The following is a 24,582-nucleotide window of genomic DNA, read 5'->3' as shown; positions in this document are numbered from 1 at the left end:
TCAGATGCCATAAGCGCTAACGTTCTATCCCACATAAAAGGCATCCTGCCGTGAGTATCTCTGTTAGTAAGGTTTAGAAACGACAACATATCAGCAGTGTGCTGTCAATGCACAAGGGAATTGAATATTATTCCTAGTATTTCCCAGCATCCGTGCTACACCATCTGGCTGTGTGTTGATGTGTTCCTCTTCGTCCCCCTGAAGCTATGTCATCACTGCTGCCTGGCCTGTGGGACGGTAATGTAGAGGGGCTCCAGCTGTGGCCTTTGCAACCCCCAGGAGCCCCCCACCCCCCCACATCACTTTGAGGTGTTGCCTAGATACAACACTGCCGCTGACCAAGTCTCCTTAGCATGTCATGAGCCACCTACTGTAGCCGCTCAGTAAGACAAGCACCAGGACCCCCAGACCAGCAGAAACTGGACCCCTGCTGCGCTGAAATATTACATTTTATTGAAGAAGGAAATCCCCTAGGGTACTGCTTTAAGAGGTTTGGTTCAGATTATTTTGTCTTGAAATTATATTGTTTTGGAAGATGTTCGAAAGAAAATGTTTTTCGTGTGTGTGAATGATGGCTAACCTATTAAACTGGGGATGTTTAGTCATGGCTCCTAACGAGAGGTTTGCACACGAAGCACGTGTAACCCAGTGAATAATTTAACCAGCTATGAATTATGGGCTGAAAACGAGGAGCTCCTGATTTGTCCCTTATGCATTCTTTAAACATGTGCATTACACACTGACAGGCTACACACTGTGGGTGGAACGAGTCTTTTCTACTCGTTATCGCCCTACCATTTCTGTTGGGGAATTTCTCCCTGACTCCCTGGACTAGAGGTCAACCGATTAATCGGAATGGCTCATTAATTAGGGCCGATTTCAAGTTTTCATAACAATCGGAAATCGGTATTTTTTTTAATTATTATTATTATTATTTTTGTATATTTTTTGTATATTTTTGTTATTATTTTTAATTAATTTATTATTATAATTTTTTTATATATTAATTCTTTATTTATTTTTATATAAAAAAATAATAATAATATATATATTTTTAATGCCTTTATTTAACTAGGCAATCAGTTAAGAACACATTCTTATTTGTTCATGGGCAGAACGACAGATTTTCACCTTGTCAGCTCGGGGGATCCAATCTTGCAACCGTACAGTTAACTAGTCCAACGCAATAACGACCTGCCTCTCTCTCGTTGCACTCCATAAGGAGACTGCCCGTTACGCGAATGCAGTAAGCCAAGGTAAGTTGCTAGCTAGCATTGAACTTATCTTATAAAAAAACAATCAATCATAACCACTAGTTAACTACACATGGTTGATGATATTACTAGATATTATCTAGCGTGTCCTGCGTTGCACATAATCTGACTGAGCATACAAGTATTTTAGTATCTGACTGAGCGGTGGTAGGCAGAAGCAGGCGCGTAAACATTCATTCAAACAGCACCTTCGTGCGTTTTGCCAGCAGCTCTTCGTTGTGCGTCAAGCATTGCGCTGTTTATGACTTCAAGCCTATCAACTCCCGAGATGAGGCTGGTGTAACCGAAGTGAAATGACTAACTAGTTAGCGTGCGCTAATAGCGTTTCAAACGTCACTCACTCTGAGCCTTCTAGTAGTTGTTCCCCTTGCTCTGCATGGGTAACGCTGCTTCGATTGTGGCTGTTGTCGTTGTGTTGCTGGTTCGAGCCCAGGGAGGAGTGAGGAGAGGGACGGAAGCTATACTGTTTCACTTGCAATACTAAAGTGCCTAGAAGACCATCCAATAGTCAAAGGTATATGAAATACAAATGGTATAGAGGGAAATAGTCCTATAATTCCTATAACTACAACCTAAAACTTTTTACCTGGGAATATTGAAGACTCATGTTAAAAGGAACCTCCAGCTTTCATATGTTCTCATGTTCTGAGCAAGGAACTGAGACGTTAGCTTTCTTACATGCCACATATTGCACTTTTACTTTCTTCTCCAACACTTTGTTTTTGCATTATTTAAACCAAATTGAACATGTTTCATTATTTACTTGAGGCTAAATTGATTGTATTGATATATTATATTAAGTTAAAATAAGTGTTCATTCAGTATTGTTGTAATTGTCATTATTACAAATAAATAAATTAATATCGGCTGATTTTTAATCGGTATCGGCTTTTTTGGTCCTACAATAATCGGTATCGGTATCGACGTTGAAAAATCATAATCGGTCGACCTCTACCCTGGACAGTCACTCTGTTCAGGTACAGTGCCTAGTGAAAGTCTACACAGCCCTTGCACAGTCTTCACATTTTTCTGCCTTAAAATTAAATACAAAATGTGAATTATTTATTTATATTTTTTGATAAATGTTGTCCTAAGAGTTGTTGATCTTATTAAAAATGATTCACAGCTGTAATGGCTGCCAAAGGTGCTTCCACCAAGTATTAACTCTGAGGTGTTAAGACAGATAGACAATGAAGACATTTTTGTTTTTTATTTTGTATTAATTTGCAACATTTTCTATAACTTTTCTTCCACTTTGAAAATGGGGAGTAGATTGTGCAGATCGGTAGGAAAAATAATCTAATTTATTCCCTTTTTTGGATTTAATTTTGAAGGTCCAATGGCAGATGTTTTTATCGCAATATCAAATCATTTCTGGGGAACAATTTAAGTACCTCTCTGTGATTGTTTTTGATCGTTGTAATTGAAAACAAACAGAGCAATTTTTCAAGCAAGACTGTCTGGGAGTGTTCTGAGTGGGGAGGGGAAAACAGACAATTAGCTCTTATTGGCAGAGCGGTTTGGAACTCTTTCTTATTGATTTGTTAATTTACTGCATGGTGATGTCACCATGGGAGGCCAAAACTCCATCCACCAAAACAGGCTGACATTTCAGGTGGTCTTCTCAAACTGCTCTTACACTAAAAGGGCATTATCATAATTTTCACAATTTCACAGTATTATTCCAACCTCAGTGTGGAAATATATATAAAACACAGGAAATCATGTTTTTGACTGCACTGGGCCTTTTTAAGGTAGCAAAATGTGCAAGGGGTGTGTAGACTTTTACTAGCGACTATATTGTTCTGTGTATTTCATGGAAAGGCACCAGACCAGGCTGATGTTTCTCAGTCTGTGTGTGGGGAGCTGCTCCCCTGCTCCCCAGGACAGGGGAAACAGAGTGCTGGGTTCAGTGGGGAGAAGGGGGGAGGGGGACAGACGGGTCTGAAAACCTCTCTGGATTCCTCCTCCATTCATCCCTGAAGAGCGATTGGAGCAAGAGCGTTGCATTTACTGCATGCCTGAAGAGCACCACAGCATAACACTACTACAGGAGCATCTCTCCAGAGGGACTACTTTATCAAAGAGAACCATTTCTTTGTGTTGCTCCTCCTGCGTGTGCAGGAATATCACACTGTGCCAGTTTAGCTTTGTGTGTCTGACCTACTTTATCTAGTTTCTCTGTCTCAGTGGAGAATCTGACTTACGGAAATGAACTGAGCTATCTAATCTCTGTCTCTGAACGTCTGTCTCCTCTCACCTCACAGGAACCTGGTGAAGAAGTACTGTCCCAAACGTTCCAAAGACGATGAACCTAGGTGAGTAGAGTAGACCCAGTTTCATTAAATAGTTAACCTGTGAGTGGTATCAGCTTTACACCACACACAGGGCCGCCCCAATAGCCCTGTCACCAACAAACACGGGCTGCCATGGCAACCCAGCACTTTAAAACGTTTAATTGCTTCCATAGAATCGAGTAAGAGAGTTGGAGTCCTACAGCTGTGTAGGATTTCTGGCTCTGACGTACGGTCACAGTGCTTGGCCACTCCACGGTGACATTATTGGCTGCTAATGCACAGGAATGATCTCAAAGGAGAGGGCTGGGAGAGGGGGAGAGAGACGCACAGAGAGAGAGCTCTGTCAGATGCTGGGTATGTACATAGTCAAGGCTTTAAGGTACACCTATAGCTCATCGCTTGGCATTAGTACTGTAGACTACTTCATCATTGACCTCAACCCAGAGTCTCTTAGAGTGTTCAGTCAGTCCACCGACCCCTATCATATCACAGCAAAATCACACTACTTGAACAGAGCAATGCACATTCATGAGGCATCAACGCCAAAGGAATTTAATAATGTTAAAAAATTCGGAAGATGGAATGTAAATAGTGTGAGAATCTACCAAAAAACAATTAGGCATCAACAAAATTCAATCCCTTCTAAACAATTTCCTGGACAAAAGGTTTCACTGTAATAGTGAAGGTGTAAACTTGACAGTAGAAAACCTAAAAAGTATATTTGACCTCCTGGCTTCCCTATCAAATATCAAGCTGACAACCTAAGAAAATTAACAACCATGACCAATGATTTGATGAAGAATGCAGAAAAATTGAGAAACCTATCCAACCAAAAACAGAGACCCAGAACCTAAGCCGACGCCTTCACTAGGGTGAATCACTAAAACTAGGCAGAAATACACTATGAAAAAAGAAGGAATAACACGTCAGAAATCAGCTCAATGTAATAAGAATCCATAGAATCTTACCACTTCTAGGAAAACTCTAAACAAACAACACAAAGAGTTATCTATTCAAAACAGAGAAGTATGGATAAACCACTTCTCCAATATGTTTAGCTCTATAACAAAGAACAAACAGAAAAAACATATATGATCAAATACAAATCTTAGAATCAACTATTAAAGACTACCAGAACCCACTGGATTCTCCAATTACATTGAAGGAACTACAGGACAAAATACAAACCCTCCAACCCAAAAAGGCCTGTTGTGTTGATGGTATCTAAAATTAAATGATAAAATATACAGACCACAAATTCCAATTTGGCTTTACTTAGAGTTTAACATCATCCTCAGCTCTGGCATCTTCCCCAATATTTGGAACCAAGGACTGATCACCCCAATCCACAAAAGGGTTGACAAATTTGACCCCGATATCTACCGGGGAGATATGCGTCAACAGCATAAATACTCTGCATTATCATTAACAGCGGACTCGTACATTTCCTCAGCGAAAACAATGTACTGAGCAAATATGAAATTGGCTTTTTACAAAATGACCGTACGACAGACCACGTATTCACTCTGCACACCCTAATTGACAAACAAGCAAATCAAAAAAAGGCAGTCTTCTCATGCTTTGTTGATTTAAAAAAAAAAAAAAAAAAAAAAAAGAAGCTTTTGACTCAATTTGGCATGAGGGTTTGCAATACAAATTGATGGAAAGTGGTGTTTGGGGAAAAACATACGACATTATAAAATCCATGTACACAAACAAGTGTGAGGTCAAAATTGGCAAAAGAAAAACACAAATTTCTTTCCACAGGGCTGGGGGGTGAGACAGGGATGCAGCTTAAGTCCAAACCCTCTTCAACGAATTGGCGAGGGCACTAGAACAGTCTGCAGCACCTGGCCTCACCCTACAAGAATCTGAAGTCAAATGTCTACTTTTTGCTGATGATCTGGTGCTTCTGTCCCCAACCAAGTAGGGCCTACAGCAGGACCTAGATCTTCTGCACAGATTATGTCAGACCTGGGCCCTGACAGTGAATCTCAGTAAGACGAAAATAATGGTGTTCCAAAAAAGGTCCAGTTGCCAGGACCACGAATACAAATGATATCTAGACACTGTTGCCCTAGAGCACACAAACTATACATACCTCGGCCTAAACATCAGTGCCACAGGTAACTTCCACAAAGCTGTGAACAATCTGAGAGACAAGGCAAGAAGGGCCTTCTATGCCATCAAAAGGAACATAAAATTAGACATACCAATTAAGAACTGGCTAAAAATACAATTGAGACTGCATGCAGAATTCTGCAAAAATATCCTCTGTGTACAACATAAAACACCAAATAAAGCAGGCAGAGCAGAATTAGGCCGATACCTGCTAATTATCAAAATCCAGAAAAGAGCTGTTAAATTCTACAACCTCCTAAAAGGAATCGATTCCATAACAAAGCCATCACCTACAGAGAAATTAACCTGGAGAAGACCCCCCCCCTAAGCAAGCTGGTCCTGGTGCTCTGTTCACAAACGCAAATAGACCCCACAGAGCCCCAGGACAGTAACATAATTAGACCCAACCCAAATCATGAGAAAACAAAAATATAATTACTTGACACATTGGAAAGAATTGACAAAAAACTGAGAACTAGCATGCTATTTGGCCCTAAACAGAGAGTGCACAGTGGCAGAATACCTGACCACTGTGACTGACCCAAACGTAAGGAAACATTTGACTATATACAGACTCTTGTGAGCATAGCCTTGCTATTGAGAGAGGCCACTGTAGGCAGACCTGGCTCTCAAGAGAAGACAGGCTACTTGCACACTGCCCACAAAATGAGGTGGAAACTGAGCTACACTTCCTAACCTCCTGCCAAATGTATGACCATATTAGAGACACCCATTTCCCTCGGATTACACAGATCAACAAATCATTTGAAAAAAGCAAATTTTGATATAAACTCCCATTATCTATTGGGTGAAATACCACCTGTGTGCCATCACAGCAGCAAGATGTGTGACCTGTTACCACAAGAAAAGGGCAACCAGTGAAGAACACCATTGTAAATGGAGCTGAGATCTGCATTTAGGCTCAGCTCCACAGCACTGATATTTAGGACAGGCCATGGTTGGGACAACACCCTCTGAATTCTCTGAAACCATTCCCCTAATGAATTACATTATCCCTGCATCATTTGGCCCTGTGTCCTAACTCCTAACACTGGTGCTATAACAGGACAGGGAGAGGATGGTTGGAGGGAGGGAGTGGGGCTCCTGGGGACCTCTAAGGGATACATAACATATGTCGCGGTCCCTCCTTCTGTGGTCCTCCCTCAGTGGATGTGTGTGGGGGATGGAGGTTTGGGAGAATTCTAATAAAGTGAGATGGTAACGTCCCTAAGGCGGAGTTGGGCTTGTTGTCAGTCTCAACACCGAGGCCAGTGTTATTGGATTTCCAGCTCCCACTAGGCGTCCTCCTCTGTCTGTGTGGTACACTCGGAGCCTAAATCCAGACTAGTACCATATTGTAGATGTGGCCTTAGCCACTGCTATTGAAGGGGTTCACAGCATCTCTCTCTCATTCTATCCTTATAAAGTTATCTTGCTAATACCCTAGTTTTCTGTACCCTATGGCCGAGGCCAGTATACATGCTTAGATTAAGTGTTGAGTACACTGACCTGTCCTTTGTGTTCAGGTTCTCGTCGTGCGTGTCGTTCTACTCCATCCTGAACGAGCTGAATGACTACGCGGGGCAGAGGGAGGTGGTGGCCGAGGAGATGGGACACAAGGTGTACGGAGAGCTGATGAGGTATTCACAGGACCTCAAGTCAGAGAGGAAACAGGTGAGTGGCTTTACTAGTAGTGGTACACTACTCCCTGGTAGAACAGGCCTTCATTCTGTACAGTTTGGTTCTTTTGTTTACGCTGTAGTGAGTGCATTATACATGTGTTTATTGAGATCTTCCTTTGTTGAGTTGTTTGTGTTTGCTGACTCCACAGCACCTTCAGGAGGGCAGGAAGGCCCAGCAGTATCTGGACCAGTGTTGGAAACAGATGGACAATGTGAGAGAAGGGAGGGATAGAGGGATGGCCACAGTGGCACAAGGCACAAAGGGGACAGGCAAAGGAGGGTGTGACACATCCAGCAGGGACCTGCTCCCCTCCGCCGACTGCCAGACGCCTAGTCCTGCTGGGCTGCATGCAAGAGAGGGCCTAGAGGATCTCCACTTACCTACACAGCGCTCACACACATTTCAAATAGTGCACACACACACACAGGAAGATACATGCATAAAAAAAGCAAGTGGACACACACACACTGATGAGAGGAACATTCCTGCATTTCAGGCCTTTTCAGTCTGCCTGTGTTTCAGTCTCTGAGGCTCGATCATTTTTGCAGCTTTTAGTGCTTGTATAATTGCAGCCAGCTACAGCTGAGTCTCAGATTTGAGAATGGCAGTGTTGTAATGCCTTAGGTATTCCTCTGTCACGTAATGCAACACAGATGTTCTGGCAGGAAGAAAGGATATATTTATTTTTAGTTTTTTTTTTGTTATCACTGCTGCCTGTTAACCACTGCTATCTAAGAGGCTCACAGCATGGATCTCTCGCTCTCTCTCTCATTCTATCCTTACAAAGTTATCTTGCTAATACCCTGGCAAGATAAGTGTTTTGCTCTCCCGTCTATGGCCTGTAGAAATGGGACAGGGTTGCATGATTGACTCTCCGTTTTGAGAAGAGGTCAACAGGTCTTGACTAGTAATCTCAATCTCCCATTTTACTTTCTTAGAGCAAGAAGAAGTTTGAGCGGGAGTGCAAGGAGGCAGAGAAATCACAGATCAGCTACGACCGGTTAGACAACGACATCAACGCCACCAAGTCAGAGGTAGAAAAGGTAAGTCCTGACCTGGCTTGAGACATGACATGTACACTACCTACACTCATACACCTCAGAGGTTGTGATTTGCTGTCTATATTGAGTGGTCCTGAATTCTCCCTCTTATCCACTGCAGGCAAAGTCCCAGTTGTACCTGCGCACACACTCGGCAGACGAGAGTAAGAACGAGTACGCTGCTCAGCTGCAGAACTTTAACGGGGAACAGTGGAAACATTTCAACGTGGCCATTCCACAGATATTCAAGGTAAGCCACAGCCAGCCATTCTCCTCCAGGCTTCAACTTCTCTCTTGTCCCCTATTGCCCTGACAGATGGAAATCTGAGCTGTGATTGCCTAACAGGAAACCAGAAGGTCAGAGGTCATTGTGTGTTTTCCGACCTCTCCAGAACCTGCAGGACATGGACGAGAGGCGGACAGTGAAGCTGGGTGAGACGTACCGGAGCTTTGCCGACGTGGAGCGTAGAGTCGTCCCCATTATCTCCAAGTGTCTGGAGGGTATGGTGACTGCTGCCAAGGCTGTGGACCAACGCAAGGTGGGTCTGGAGGATGGTACACCTGCATTATATAGCACTGTGCCTTATAGTTTGAGGTAGGGTGTACACCAGACTATCCTTTACCACAGTGCATGGAGCGGAGGCAGCACGTGGCATGGGTGGAGCAGGACCAGAACCAGTAGTTAGTCATCCACCCAGCAGCCAGGCCAGCGGTGAGGCAATTGCTCCCTGGGCTCTATTAAAGCCAGCCTCTGGTCTCAATTGCTCCCTGGGCTCTATTAAAGCCAGCCTCTGGCCTCAGCCTCCACCAGTGTTTGTGTGGCATGACTGGTACTGGCAGGCAGAGTCTCCTCTCTCCTCCACACCCACAGGCCTACAGGCTGTTGCTGCTGCTGGAGGCAGCTGAGCAGAGCTGCTCCCCACTCTGTGTGACATGTTTTCATTTGATTCTTATTTATGCACTCAACGTGTGGTGTTTCTACCAGGGGCTGCGCTGTGGAGTACACTGCTGTCATGATGTCCCAGAAAACTTAATTTTAAAGAAATGTCAGTTGGTAATGTTTAATGTTCACTATCATTCTTTCTCTCTCTTTTTCTCTCTTTCTTTCTTTCTTACAGGACTCAGCGATTGTAGTGGAGTCGTTTAAGTCAGGCTTTGAGCCTCCGGGGGACTACCCGTTTGAGGACTACAGTCAGAATCTCTCCCGGACCGGCTCAGACAACACCATCAGCACCCCCAAGAACGAGGGGGGGGTCAAGCCAGACCCCAAACACTCCATCAGCAAAACAGCCAAGAACAAACTGTGGCTCTTTGGGAAAAAGCCGAAGGTGAGAGATCCGTCATCACTTAATACGAACACGTTCTCTCATTGTTTCAGTGTTAAATAACTTGTATTTATCTTTCTATGTTTTTCTATCATAACAGAGTGCACTGGTAGGTTTATACAACCGTCGTCTAACACCCTTTCTGGTGACTTACAGTAGCTGGGTTTTGTAACAGTCACCTAGATCTAACATTTTCTACTCCATAACATCAGTCACTGCACTTTGACCTACCAAAGGCCAAATTGTCCGCCTGTTAATCTATAACTTTTTGGTGGTTTGTGTTAGAGTAGCTCACCATTTTCAAATGACTTGTCTAGTCCGTTGAAAGAGGTGTTGGTGCTCATATTGACTCTGATTTGCCTGCTCTTGTTTTGCCATGTCCATTCTTGTCTCTCACCTGAGGTTCTCTCAAATGTCATCTTGCTTAACTGGAGTTTCTCCTGCTGAGATTTGTTTTGTGGGATAATATGTTGAACCACTTGTTTATCACTTTTATATATAAACAACATCATGAGTTTCTGTTCAATCATTACAATATGCTCCAAGTTTTGAAAGTTGGTAGGTTGACCAACCCTTTTTTGTTGCCCCCCCCCAACACCCCCAACACCCCCCGACCTGGCGGTCGTCAGCCACTCTGTTTCCTAAATTTGCCAGTGACCCCATAGCTTTCTGTCTGTCTGAAATGAGAACGGTCAAACCCAGGATAGCGTCTTTCAGGGGTCTTAAACGAAGGGTAAGACTAAGAGCATGTCAGTGTGTTTGGGTTTGCAGTGATTTACCTTTCTCTCTCTCTCACCTCCTCTTCTCTCTGATGTTGTTTTTCACTAGTTAGGATCAGGGGTATGTTGAAATCACAGGATTCAAATGTCATGATTGAGTCTTGTGTGTCTAGTGTGAAATGTAGGAAGCGATATTGAAACTGTAGGTGGTATATGGATGAGGTGGTGGTGACATGTCGATGTGACATGAAGGTTAACTGTATTGTACCTCGTCATGAGCCAGCCAATATACTGTGATGGCTACACAGTCTAATGAATGTCACAAGGTAGGATTACCGGACCAGACCATTGATTGTGTGTCACCCCTGTGTGTCTGTCATTGGTTTCTGGCTGAAGGACCTGGTTTAATTTCCTTAATGGATGGCTGAGGTGATTCATGGTGTGTCTGCAGTAAAGAGACACACTTCCTGGAAACAACCCTCTCTCTGTGCTCTACATTGCATCGCATCATCTAGAAGGGGCTTTTAAGATGTCAACTCGTTTTTAGTGGAAATTAAAGTATACCTTGAGAACAGTGTATTCTCCTTGGAGGATAGCTTTTACAACACATTATATGCAGCATCATTCAATCACTGAATATAAATAACAGCGATTATGTAACATTGTGACGAGTATATCTTCACCCAGATTGAGACACTAAACGTGCTCATCAGATTGTGCCTACCTCTGTCCTTAATGTTTTTGGGTAACTTTGTTCCAAACAGAAAATAGTCACACCCTTGTGATAGTGTGACGCTGTGCTGTTAGTTACCATAGTAACCTACATGAGCCGCATACATGTTGACAACCATTCAAACCTTTTATTTGTCTTTTTTTCTTTTGGCTTATTTTAACACAGTGGTCAGTGAAGGTCAGTGGTGTGATGTCTCCACTGCCAGAGCTAGTTGTGCATATTTGTCCCATCTAGTGGAGTTCTATAGCACATGTCTAGTGTTACAGACAGTTCTTGAGTGAGGTTTTCAAACCTATTCTTTCCCTGGTCTCTCCTACTGTCATTCTCTTGGTTCTTGCTGCGAAAAGGTTTCTAGAGCCCATGAGTGACTGTCATTTTGACTAGACAGTATACTGATGTGATTTCAGGCTCCATCACTGGAGGACTTTAGCCATCTGCCTCCTGAACAGAGACGTAAGAGGCTCCAGGCTAGGATAGACGAGCTCAGCAAAGAACTACAGAAAGAAGTGGACCAAAGGTAGGCTATTGGAACACTTTAACTCTGCATTCTATTTTATATATTGTCCATGTTTCTGCTCCATTAGTATTTCAGTGCCATTTGTTCAATTGTTTGTGTTGAATGTTTTCCCATTGTGACTGTGTATCCAGAGATGCACTGAACAAGATGAAGGATGTGTATGAGAAGAACCCTCAGATGGGCGACCCCCAGAGTCTCCAGCCCAAGATATCAGAGACCATGTGCAACATGGAGAAACTGCGCTCTGAGATCCACAAGAATGAGGTAGGTCTTCCAGGCCAGAGAGCAGAGGGTAGGGGAATGGAGGGGAGCCTTCACAGCACATCTGGAGACATGGTGACTGGGCTGAGGTTTACAGTGCTGAGTTAGCCCCCTCTAGAGGATGACTATATACACTGCTTCTCTTTGTCAACAGCACACTGAATAGAACAGGATATGACTGCCAGAGTACAGTATGTGAGCGGAGCGTGCCCAATTTGACTGGAGCGCGGAACTAGATTCCCAAAGGCTGGAGCGTCAGCCTTCTCGCCCGCTCCAGTACTGCTCACTTCACGAGCTCAGGGCATGCCCGTCCCAGCATTCATTTGTAGTCTACTTGTGTGCTGCTTTATCCCCTTGCTTTAGCTACTGTCATCAAGTATGCTAAATATTTTCATAAAGAAACTGATAAAACACACAAAATCAAGGTGACTTACAAAGATGAGGAGGACAGAGCAAGAGAGGGAGTGTGGCGATGAACTAAAGAATCATTGTGGAATCTGAAAAGACACGTATCCCAAAAGCATGATGGTGTACTTACTCCGTGCACATGTTAAAAGAAAGGAACGAGGTGGGTAGATAACTAAGTGTGTCACTGTAGCAAAGTATTTATACACTAAGAATAAGATCTCTTAAAAGTTTTGTTCATTTTTGTTCTCTTATCTATACAATAGGCCCTAATTGAATTTGGCCCAATAGGCCTGGCATATTTCCAATTTCAAGGAGCTTTCTGTTTTTAAATGAGTTATTTTGCCTAAAACCCTTCAGGCCTACCTATAGAAGAAAAAAAAGCAACTCTGCATCTCTGCCCAGCCTGGCAAGAGTGGCCAAAAGGGTGTTTAGCATCCCCAGTGGCTCTGCAAGCACAGTGAGGATATTCTCCGCTGCTGGTCTGCTCTCCAGGCACCATCGTATGAGCCTGAAGCCACACACTGGCCAAAGTCGTGTTTCTAAAAAATAAAATCAAAGGCATTGTAAATTATACCTAATAGGGCATTTTTAGTTTAATTTGTTTCATTCTAAGTAGGTCACAGCCTAAATGCGCAATTTATAGACTCCAATGATTTAATACAACAAAATGTTTAAATGCTGAGCGCTTTATGTTCCTACCAGCCTATTGTTTCGCATTTGCAAATGCTTCACAATGTATTCCTTTGTAGGCTGTAGCCTTGAAATATTCTAGCCTAAATAATACATTGCCTTCTTAGAGTAGCTGTCTGGCTCTTGACCTGTTTAGAGTGTTTATATGCTGTTTAATATGACATGTAGCCTATTTGAAATAATGAGCGCTTCTTACAGTCACCTTTTCGTGTTTATTCAAATACTTTTCATTCAAATCTTATGGTTTGGTTTCAATACTTCAAAACCAAATGGTAGGTCCATGTAGTCACAAAGATAGATGGGTGTTGTTTAAATTGTGATTTTTAATGAATGGAGCAAATTTGGAGCGGCATTTAAAAAATAATCCTGTGAGAGGAGCGGTTGGAAAGGAGGTGGAGCAGCACAAGCTCCATGAATGATGAGCGGGTTTCCCCACCGCTCAACTCCGTTCACATGCTCTGATGACTGCTTGGATCTTCAGGGGGTTCCATCTTCTACGCTATATTGAAAGACTGGCTGAATGATGGCATATCAAGGAAAGGAATGAGTGTATCCACCGTGGGGTTGGGAACAGCAGCATGACTGTTATATGACTGATTCTCCCGCTGTTCATTTCCTTTCTCACTCTCACTCACTCACTCACTCACTCTCTCACTCACTCATCCTCAGAGCTGGCTGTCGGAGGTGGAGGGGAAAGTGAGCACCAGAGGAGACCGAAGACCCAGTGCTGATGTCAACCATCATGCCTCCCACGGCAGAGAGAGGTCAGAGGGCACACAAACACACGAGGACTGGTATAGATCCTATCATGCGTAGTAGAGGGAGATAGTAGAGGGACATTCACCAGATGTCTTTGTATAGATATATAATGGCACACATTCTAGTTATGTCTGTCTTAGAATACTTAACATGGGTGGTGTTGTAATCATTTTCTGTAAAGGAAGATGACTCAGTCACAGACTGACTGGAGCAGAATCCTACAGCTTGCGACTCACCGTGAGTTCAGTGAAAAGCTTGAGCTGGCACACACCCGAAAAAGTTAGTAGAGGTACTGACTAACGGCGAGTACACTGTAGGCTATCAAATAAAGAGTTGCACACTATATACACTGAGCATACAAAACGCATACTTTCCATGACATAGACTGGCCAGATGAAAGCTATGATCCCTTATTGATGTCACCTGTTAAATCCGCTTATATCAGTGTAGAGGAAGGGGAGGAGACATGTTAAAGAAGGATTTTTCAGCCTTGAGACAATCAAGACATGGATTGTGTATGTGTGCCATTCAAAGGGTAAATGGCCAAGATGAATTTAAGTGCCTTTGAACGGGGTGTGGCAGTAGGTGCAAGGCACACTGGGGTCGTGTCTGGACTATCATTAAATGTGAAGACTTATTTATATCAAATCAGTTCCCTAGGTTTACGTATTACGTGATTAAACTAATCATGTGAACTTTAACTAGGAAGTCGGGGCACCACAGAAAATGTTGATATTACAACGTTACAATTTTCTGAATATAACTCTTCAGATATTTTAATATCTGATCAACTAGTCTTCTATTAATGAATTATTACCTCATCAGTTCTCATTACTGAATGTCGCAAACCCTTGGATATCTGCACGAACCCTAGCCAAAATCATGAAATAGCAATATACAAATTGGCTTAATTGTTTATTTACTAACTAACTAAATAATCACACATAATTACATAACAAACAAACAGTAGATATTGGTTACTAACAATGATAGAAAAGTCCTTATTGGGCTAAGCTGATATGACGGCTTGGTAGACAAAGGAAAGGGGTGGGGACTGAGAGAGCGGGAAAGACAAAATGGATTCACTACACAGTCTAATTATATTCATTGAAATGCTGATCCTTTGCACATAAACGGCCGCTCATTCGAGAATAATTGCCATGTATATATTTACGCCTGTATGTCGTTGTTCTTTTCTCTGTTGGAATCCTCAATCGTCCTGTAGAGTTAATCAGTCTCTGGTTAACTTTCCCAGATGTCACAATGTCTTTTGTGGTTGTAGGTGGTTAGAATGGATACTTCAGAGTACCATTCGGAAATGTTGTCATAGGATAGATGCTTTGGCGGTTGTCGGTATTTCTAGCTGCAGACTAGTAATTTGTGTCATCTAGAATTTGTTCTTATTCTGTAGTGATCGGTAGCCTCGAGTTTAACCATTTCCAGCCATGTAGCCAAAACTACAGCTGTATGGTCTCTGTGGCCTATAGAATTGTAGCCATTCCAACGTGGGGACTCTCTCCCGGCGTTCTCTTACTTAATGTATGTTTCGTAGAAATGGGTTTTATACACTTCAGAGAAAAGGGCGATCCATGTCTATGCTCACGTGGGCCTGCTTACTGACCTGGTTAAATTTTTATATGAAAACCCATATTTTCTCATTTAGAAGGTTAACATCACATTACATCTTTTCACAAATAGTTTCATGTTTAATCACATACGTTTCACAATATTTAGATATAAACCTGACAGCTGGGAAATGTACACTTTTAAGAGATACAGTTATTTGTGTTTCCTGTCCTTCATGAGATCACCAAATGAAACACACTCAGCATGACTATCCCTTTAGTGTCCACGGACAATTCCCACATTCTCAAAAATAGAAATTTTGTTTAGTTCTCCCATTTTGGGGATTAGGAGTTTTCAACTAAGAGAAGCTCTTTCTACCAGGTATTTATGACCTGTCTTAAAATCATAAAACTTGTGGTGGAGAGAGCCACGGTATACACCCCCAAAAGGCCACGTCGTTACACCGGTTATAGCGTGTCAAGAAATGCAATGCTACTGGGTTTTTCACACTCAACCATTTCCTGTCTGTATCAAGAATGGTCCACCACACAAAGGACATCCGGCTCTGTGGAACCCTTTAAACACTTTGTAATCCATGCCTGGCGAATTTAGGCTGTTCTGAGGGTAAAAGGGGGTGCAACTCAATATTAGGAAAGTGTTCCTAATGCTTTGTAGACTCAGTTTATAATCTTCCTGTAATTTATTGCGTAAACCACCAACGTTTCGGCATCATAGTGCCTTCTTCAGGGTTACCATGAGTTCACCCATCTAAACCTGAGTGGCTGAGATGGCACTGACTCTCTCATCCATCCCTTCTCTTCTCTTCACCCTCTCTTCTCCTCCTCTCTTCCTCCAGCCCTGAGGGCAGTTACACAGACGTCCCCAACCAGGAGCACCGCAGCCCCCCTCACCAGCCAGACCCCCGACAGGCCCACCAGCCAGACGAGTTTGATGATGAGTTTGACGATGACGACCCGCTCCCAGTCATTGGCCACTGCAAAGCACTCTACTCCTTTAGCGGTACAACACAGCACAGCCAGTGATGCTCTCTATGCATTTCACTGTCTCACTGTGTGTAATGACAGTAATAGTGGTGGGCGTTCTGACTGGTGATATGGACTCAAATACCAGAGCAGTATTTAGTATTTGCATGAATGTGAATATGAAATGTGATATGTGCTGTTCCTGTACAGTGTGATTCTTTCCCTGTGTGCAAACAGTATGACTCTGTTGTGTTGTGCTGTTGACCCCCAGGTCAGAACGAGGGTACGCTGTTGATGAAGGAGAACGAGGTGCTGTACATCATTGAGGAGGACAAGGGTGACGGCTGGACGCGAGCCAGGAAGCAGAGCGGAGAGGAGGGCTATGTGCCCACGTCCTACGTGGAGATCGCCATGGAGAAGAACAGCAAAGGTGCAGTCACCTACATCTGATCTGACCACCTGCATGGACTCCTATATCATATCCCCTCTTCCTCCTCTGGGGATTGCTGGTCAGAACAGCAGCCCTTCTTCTTTGTTCACTGTGTGAGCTCACGACAAACAAACACTACAGACATCCTGGTAGTGTAGTGACCTCCCTGTACAGGAGCTCTGTATCAATGAATTAAGCCATGTGTGTCTGTATGAGGATGTATCCATAGCCACGATCTGTGGCAAGGGGACTCCTCCCCCCCTTAAGGCAGATTATTTTATTTAATATTTCAGAAGTGATTTGTGTTATGTTTGTTTTTAGATCATGTGTCTTTTGTTTTTAGAAGGAGGTGTTGTAATGCTCTACTGGTTTTTAGTTGTCAGTGGTGACAGATTTGGAAAATAGAAGAAATAACCTACCTGTTTTACCTTTGTATGGTCTTATATGTGTTATCAGCCATCTGTTGTGAGTCTCATATGTGAAGTGATCTGCTCCACCTATTAAGACAGGAATGCAGTAAAACAGTCCTGGTAAGGACTGGCCTGTTTTGTGCCTATATGACTCATGCCTCCCACTACAATACTACGCTTTAAGATAATCGTACACTCCTTCTCTCTGTGTGTGTGTCACAACAATGGCACCCTCTGGTGGTCAGGACTATATTACACTCAGAGGAGCAGTTGTACTGTCTTCTGTCTCTGTCCTAGTGGTGTGGGTGGTGGCAGGTGTCGATGCTCTGTAGGCAGGTCAGTACAGTAACTCCTCTCCTCTCTCTCTCTCCTATTGGACTGCAGATTCCTGAGTGGAGCAGTGTGGCGAGGTCTTTGGTGGAGGGTACATGCTGAGTCTGGTGGGGCTAGTGGCAGACAGGTCTTGTTCTGGGCGGACAGAGCAGGGGAGGGGAAAGGCTTGGCAGGTTGCATGTTTGCATGCACACGTCCATGGCCATTAACATGATTCCATAGCATCAGAGACTCTTGGGGTAGTAGCTATGCCTCTGTAGGAGGGGAGTGTTCTTCCTAAACTGTGTCTGCCTAGACACAGCACAGAGTAACCATCCAACTGCAGCATAACAGCAGAATCCGGGACCGGGGAGGGGTCTTAGAGCTAGCAGCTTACAACATCATCATTTATAATGAGAGAAAAGCAAGCAATGCACTACTACTCACCTCTGTATTTCTGCTCCTCAGATAACGTCCAGCACTAACAGCCTGTCTTGTTGTTGCATTGTCATTCTATTGTTGGGAATGCCTGACTGTGCCACTCTCCTGTGGTCGCCTTACCTTAACGCGCGCCAGCATGTCTGTAACATGACCTGTCATTCCTTCATACAGGACCGGCCATGATGAATGCAGCGTCTTGGATGTAACTGTGGTCGCTCCCGCCGCCCATTCATTCACTTCTAATCTTCCTGTATGTCTTCTTCATTCTTCCACGTTTAGTTTTTTGTGTGTCTTGTTTTTGTTCTAACTGTGTTGATGGAATTGTTCTCATCATGCTAGTGCGTGTGTGTGTTGAATGTCATCTCTGTCATGGTGTTGTTCAGTAACTCGTGGCGCAGCATTCAGTCACTCAGGTCGGTGTAGGACTACTGTAGTCACAGACAGCCGGCCTGCCCATCACACTACCCCCTCCTCCTCCTCCCTGCACCAGCACCAGACAAGAGGAAGGCTGGAGGGGTGGTGCAGTGACATCAGCGCACCAGCAGAGGGCCTTCCTCCCTCACCAGTCAGTCATCACACAGGAGCTCAGGCTCAGGCCAGGAAACCTGGAGGCTGAGCTAAAACAAAGGCCATCGAACAACAACACTCCATGCATTCTTTTCCTTAATAATATCTGAGAGTGAGAATGGACCCACTGAGTGCTCTTCCATCACTCTCTGCTGCACACAAGGACTCCAACCGACTAGATCTACGCTGGCTTGCTGTGGTGCTCCTCTTGGGCCTGACCGCCATGTCTCTTCTCCTCTGTCTCCCTGGAGCATCCTGGGGCCTCGGTGTGCTGCGATCTCCACACAATTGAGTGTTGCATTACCATAGCGTTCCTCTTTCAAGCGCATATTATATTTCTGATTGTGATGATACATATATTAACATGTGTATACATATACCCGTATGTATATAAGTAGTTAATTTTATTACTGAATTGTATTAACATCTCTTTTATTTCATACTGAATGTGTTTTTATGGTGACTTTTTATAGGGTTTTAATCAGTCGTACCATTAGCTCATAGTAGCCATGCATTGTTTGTCAGAACATCCTTCTGATGTTGATGCACTTTTGCCCTATAGCATTTTTAATTGAATATCGATGAATGAATGAAATGGACTCTGTATGCTACCTTTTGTACAAATGTAAAGTGAGACAGCTGTGACCACTGTTATTATAGGTGGTGTAGAGTTCAGAACTACCACAAAATATAGGAATTTACTGCTTTTGATACTCCTAGTCCTAACCATTTTTAATTTAATTAATTTGGAAGTGAATTTAATTTGCATGATTCCCTTTAATTAGCATGAGCATAATTGACATGGTGAGTGATCACCATGATCACCCATGTTGCTTAAATCAAAGAAGTGATGTAGCTTTTATCAGACTGACACAGTGGTTTACCCTGGCAGGATATAATATTCCCCATTTTTAAAAGCCTTTTTTTGCAGTTCATTTGGTGGTCCCACTTTGAAATGTAATAGGATCAGTGATTTAGTTCCTAATAAATACTTAAAGCTGTGAAAGTGATATCATGATATGTTCATCTTGAACTGCATCTCTCTCAACTTCCTGGAGACAACCCTAGGTCTTAGACATCCAATGGAGGAACATATCTTCTTGATGAATGTGCACTAACTAACACAGATAATGCCGTTTAAAATGGTGCAGGTTATATACATCCTGCGATTCTGTTTAGTTTATCTTGTCATTCCATTGCCTGGATGAGCTCATTTGAATGTTCACTCCTCTTTTGTTGAACTAGTGTATTATCAGAAATCAGAACTGGGGGAAAGTCCTTCCCTTTGTTTGTGACATTCCTTTGAGTAGCTTACGGAGGAGCATGAAGGTGCATGCTTGACTCAACATATCTGAAGTTCACAGCAAATATTTAAGCGCTGTATATTGGCTACCTGCCTCTATTGTAGGCCTATTCATGTATTGACCCTACTCTACAATATCAACCAATATAGTAATACTGGTTAAATCCCTGATGAACATGTAATTGTTGATCAAAATCAGAGAGGAAGTCCAGGTTTAAGTTGTTAATGTGTAAGTAGTTGTTTTTAATATGAAGTACGTTAACCCATTCATGTCTGCAGTGTGTGTCTGGCTATCTTCCATCAGTAATAACAAGGAGTTTGACACGCTTGTCTCTAATTGCCTAAAACGGTGCTGGACCGAATTGTTGTCACCACAGTGCAAGTGGCCTTCAGTGATGACGCTTTTTGATGATGGATATGTAGATTTCTCACTAGCATCCTTAACCAAAAGTTATGCCATGAAGGGATTTTCATTTTGGGCTGAAACTGAGCTAAATCATATCCATTATGCTGTAATTCTGATCATTATGCAAAACTTAACAATAAGTTTTAAGACTCGGTAATATTCACGCTTGCAGTGGCAAATTCGTCTAATGGCAGAAAAGTAGATACTCATATCTCGCTGTTGTCTTATTTTAACATATATTGCAGTACTTCTATTTCTTCATGTTGTGCACATCTTTTTACTTTTAATGTTGTGAGAATTTGTGTGGGAAAAAATGTTCTCTCAAATTGTTCTAATAAACAAACACATGAACAAACATTGGTATCTTTTTGAACACTTCATTAACATCTCTGTATACCCGTCGCAAAACCCTCTGGTTGATGTTTATTTATAAAACCCTCTTAGGCATCACTGCCCCCTATCTGAGAGATCTACTGCAGCCCTCATCCTCCACATACAACACCCATTCTTGTCAGTCACATTCTGTAAAAGGTCCCAAAAGCACACATCCCTGGGTCGCTCGTCTTTTCAGTTCGCTGCGACTGGAACGAGCTGCAACTCTGGACACTGGACAGTTTTATCTCAGTCTCTTCTTTCAAAGACTCAATCATGGACACTTACTTACAGTTGTGGCTACTTTGCGTGATGTATTGTTTTCTCTACCTTCTTGCCCTTTGTGCTGTTGTCTGTACCCAATAATGTTTGTACCATGTTTTTGTGCTGCTGGCATGTTGTGTTGTCATGTGTTGCTGCCAGGCTATGTTGTCTTAGGTCTCTCTTTATGTAGTGTTGTGTTGTCTCATCGTGATGTGTGTTTTGGCCTATATTTTTAATCCCAGTCCCCGTCCCCTCATGAGGCCTTTTGGTAGGTCGCATTGTAAATAAGAATATGTTCTTAACTGACTTTCCTATTTTAAATTAAAAAATGTTTTTTTTATCACAATACGTATGTTGAAACATATACATGTTCCCGAAGTTGTTACTCAGACACCTGCATGTAATTTCTTTTGTCTATTTCTTCATTTCTTGCCACGAGTTCATATAAAGATATTACAATGAATAAGCAGCTATTTACAGGTCAATAATATTTAAGAGGGAAATATATTACACTGTCTAGCATTCACATGCTCACATTAATTATGTACACCTTTTACCATTCAGGATTATCCAGGTTAACTCGTATACCACGACATCTGAGGAACATTGAACATGAAGCAGACAGTTGAAGAACTAGTTAATGTACATACAATATATATTCCATAGTATTTTAGACCATATACGGTAAAACTGCCTTTTGTATAGCGACCAAACGTCTTTACTTCTGTTTCATCATTTTATGTCCTCTCAGTCATATGTTGAACCCTTATAACAAGGGTGTTAAATCTCAATCCCTACTTTAGTGATACATTCATACACCCATTTCCTTCTGATAAACGCTTTCAGAAACTCTTCTTGGGTCCTCCTCTCTGTCTCAGTGCGGTCAGTGTGTTCCCCTCTCAGCCACATCCAGTAAGATGACTACTGCTGCACATACACTGAGTGTACAAAACATTAGGACCACCTTCCTAACATTGAGCTGCACCCACTTTTGCCCTCAGAACAGCCTCAATTCATCAGGGCATGGACTGGCTCTACAAGGTGTCGAGAGTGTTCTACAGGGATGCTGGTCCATGTTGACTTCAATGTTTCCCACAGTTGTGTCAAGTTGGCTGGATGTCCTTTGGGTGGTGGACCATTCTTGATGCACAAGGGAAACTGAAAAAGCGTGAAAAACCCCAGCAGAGTTGCAGTTCTTGGCACATACAAACTGGTGCGCATTGCACCTAATACCATACCCTGTTCAAAGGCACTTAAATCTTTTGTCTTGCCCATTCACCCTCTGAATAGCACACATACACAATCCATGTCTCGAGGCTTAAAAATCCTTTAACCTGTCTCCTCCCCTTCATCTACACTGGTTGAAGTGACATCAATAAGGGGATCATTGCTTTCACCTGGATTCACATGGTCCGTCTATGTCATTGAAAGAGCAGGTGTTCCTAATGTTTTGTACACTCAGTGTATATGGTGCAAATCTGTTTTTGCTATCATGCCAACTCCCTTTCACTCATTGTCATTCCATTGGCTTGACAATGACAGCAATGGAGTAGGCAGGAGCACAAACAGATCTAGGACCAGGCTATCCCCCCTCCTGCGTTACTGAGGGAAATATTTCCCCTTCATAAGAACACACTCAGTATCCTGCCAATGCCAGGGAAGAGTTCACACTGGATCTCAGACACTCCCTCCATTGGACAAGTTGGGAAATCACAGTAGTCTCGCTATGCAACCATCTTCTTCATCCCCAGTCAATACGGGCACAGTTTGTCCTCTCTCTTAACCAGCCTGAATGTCCTTTTACAACCCACCAGTGTTCACTAATACAGTCTGTTTACTACAGGCTTGGGTTAGAGTTCTGTGTGTTTGACCGCTGGCTCCAGCTTTCTGGACAAAGCAGTTAGGATGAGTGTGAACTTGTCGTATCTCTCCGTCTGGTTGACGGCCGCCCCTCTGCTGCCCCACAGCAGACGCAGCTGAAAGTCTGTTTTAAAGATCTCCAGCAGGTCCTCGTCAGCCTGGAAGTCTGCACACAGAAAGAGGAATAAATTATTGTTAGCCTTGTAGCACATCATATCAGCTTAGACATGCATCTGTTATAGTGTCTTAAGCAATCTCGGGCACTATGAAAAAAGCTGTGACGTTTTGGACAAGAGCATTTGTTTAGCAAATAACGTTAACAGCTGTGAGCACTATCTAGCAGAAGGTGTGGAGTGTATTACCTTTCAGGATGTGTTCAGTGTTGGCGGTGTATGAGTCAGCATTGTGTGCCACACTGCGGGCCTCCTCTAGGTGACGTAGCATGATCTCACAGCCCTGGTCGTTGCTCTCCCACAGTTCCATGCCCTCGAACGCCACCGCCGGGCGCTCCATCAAGATGAGCAGGGGCATTAGTAGGGGCACCGTGGTGCCAGTCAGGGGCACGTCCACTACACACACACAGGGACACGGTCAGAGACTACAACTGCACTTAAGCTCAGTAAGAGCACCAAGGAGGCTCTATTGAAGTGCTTACCTGTTCCTTCATACAGCCCCTTGTAAAAGGGCTTGAGAGACTTCTCATATATGATGGCAGTCTGAGTGTATTTCCTCCTCAGCATGGTCCAGGTGTGGTCTAATCGTGTGATCTGTGGTCAAGGGCATACATACGGTATGTTAGGAAACAAACAGCACAATCACAATATCCCTAGGGACATCTGCCTTTAAATACTAATCTCAGAACACGTGGTGGGGTTGGGGGACCGTGTCCGGCTGTATTGAGTGGGGTACCTGAGGCATGTCCAGTGCTTTCATGATGGAGGAGAAGGCGTACAGGTCCCCCATGGAGTCCTTCAGTTCTAGAGCCACCATGATAATGCGGTTCAGCGTGGCGGTTCGCTCCTCCAGACTTCCTGTGCAGCCCAGGATGTCCACGGCAACCCCGATGGCCATGGTGTGGTGCCTGAGTTACACAACGGAGAGTTCAGTCATAAGTGCCTTGTGTCTACATGTGGGTTCCTATCACCTGAGGCGTGTGTCAGGTGGGTTTGGGTGTGTATGTGTGTTTACCTTTCCATCAGGTCTCGACGCAGCTGCCTGCCGTGGGGTAAGGTCACCAGCTCCAGACCAGAGGACACACCCATTTGACCTTTCACCTCCTCAGAGACGCAAAGTACCCTAGCAACCTGTCAGGTACATAACCATTTTTTAGTTAAGCTGTAGGAGGATGGAAGTGTTTTAGAAGGGTCACGTTTGGGGAAATCCTATCATTGATTATGAGTTCCTTCTGACTGAATTAAACAAGAGACATCTTTATTGAATTCCACAGCCACCTTACATAACGTTGTGCCATAGCTGTTTTTAACAACACTAATAAAGATGTTTCCCTCAAGACTAGATACCCAGTCATGGGTTTGGCTACAGAGCATTTTTGGTGCATCTAACTAAATAACATTTACTGGTTTCATTTGGCCCTTTGTGTAGTGTACCACTCCCAGACAGACATAAGGCACCTGACTGTCTGTGAAATGCAAAATACCAACGAGAGGAAATGAATGAAATGCCAGTCTCAGATGCCCTCTGTGTGCCTGACTGTCTAGCCCCTAAATCAGATGGTGCTGAAGAGTAAGACATGTATCACGCTAACACAAACTGTCCTGCAAATCTCCCATTTATATGAATTAATGATGTACACTGACATTTCTGTTATGATCTCAAGTTGG

At 43.3% G+C, this 24,582-nt stretch overlaps 2 protein-coding genes across 6 annotated transcripts in view; one reads left to right on the top strand and one right to left on the bottom strand.

Annotated features, from left to right (window-relative positions):
* Positions 1–20,600, top strand: part of LOC129810587 (formin-binding protein 1-like) — a 47,285-nt gene extending 26,685 nt beyond the window's left edge. For 3 of the 4 annotated variants that reach the window (XM_055861253.1, XM_055861254.1, XM_055861256.1), the window contains 12 exons: positions 3,542–3,592; positions 7,219–7,366; positions 7,524–7,586; positions 8,314–8,418; positions 8,537–8,665; positions 8,808–8,954; positions 9,534–9,743; positions 11,600–11,709; positions 11,841–11,973; positions 13,738–13,832; positions 16,250–16,413; positions 16,648–20,600. In XM_055861253.1, coding sequence (XP_055717228.1) covers positions 3,542–3,592; positions 7,219–7,366; positions 7,524–7,586; positions 8,314–8,418; positions 8,537–8,665; positions 8,808–8,954; positions 9,534–9,743; positions 11,600–11,709; positions 11,841–11,973; positions 13,738–13,832; positions 16,250–16,413; positions 16,648–16,826 — 1,534 coding nt within the window. In that variant the 3' untranslated portion in view covers positions 16,827–20,600. The remainder of the gene's footprint in view (positions 1–3,541; positions 3,593–7,218; positions 7,367–7,523; positions 7,587–8,313; positions 8,419–8,536; positions 8,666–8,807; positions 8,955–9,533; positions 9,744–11,599; positions 11,710–11,840; positions 11,974–13,737; positions 13,833–16,249; positions 16,414–16,647) is intronic. The other variant, XM_055861255.1, reaches the window with a different exon arrangement.
* A 6-nt stretch (positions 20,601–20,606) lies between these two features.
* The window catches only part of LOC129810583 (breast cancer anti-estrogen resistance protein 3-like), a 70,895-nt gene continuing 66,919 nt past the window's right edge, over positions 20,607–24,582 (bottom strand). For both annotated transcript variants that reach the window (XM_055861248.1, XM_055861249.1), the window contains 5 exons: positions 23,930–24,045; positions 23,651–23,822; positions 23,397–23,508; positions 23,104–23,310; positions 20,607–22,907 (listed from right to left, as the gene is read on the bottom strand). In XM_055861248.1, coding sequence (XP_055717223.1) covers positions 22,732–22,907; positions 23,104–23,310; positions 23,397–23,508; positions 23,651–23,822; positions 23,930–24,045 — 783 coding nt within the window. In that variant the 3' untranslated portion in view covers positions 20,607–22,731. The remainder of the gene's footprint in view (positions 22,908–23,103; positions 23,311–23,396; positions 23,509–23,650; positions 23,823–23,929; positions 24,046–24,582) is intronic.

Source organism: Salvelinus fontinalis, chromosome 14, assembly GCF_029448725.1.
Source record: "Salvelinus fontinalis isolate EN_2023a chromosome 14, ASM2944872v1, whole genome shotgun sequence".
NCBI lineage: Eukaryota > Metazoa > Chordata > Actinopteri > Salmoniformes > Salmonidae > Salvelinus > Salvelinus fontinalis.
This window is presented reverse-complemented; position numbering and strand designations above follow the sequence as displayed.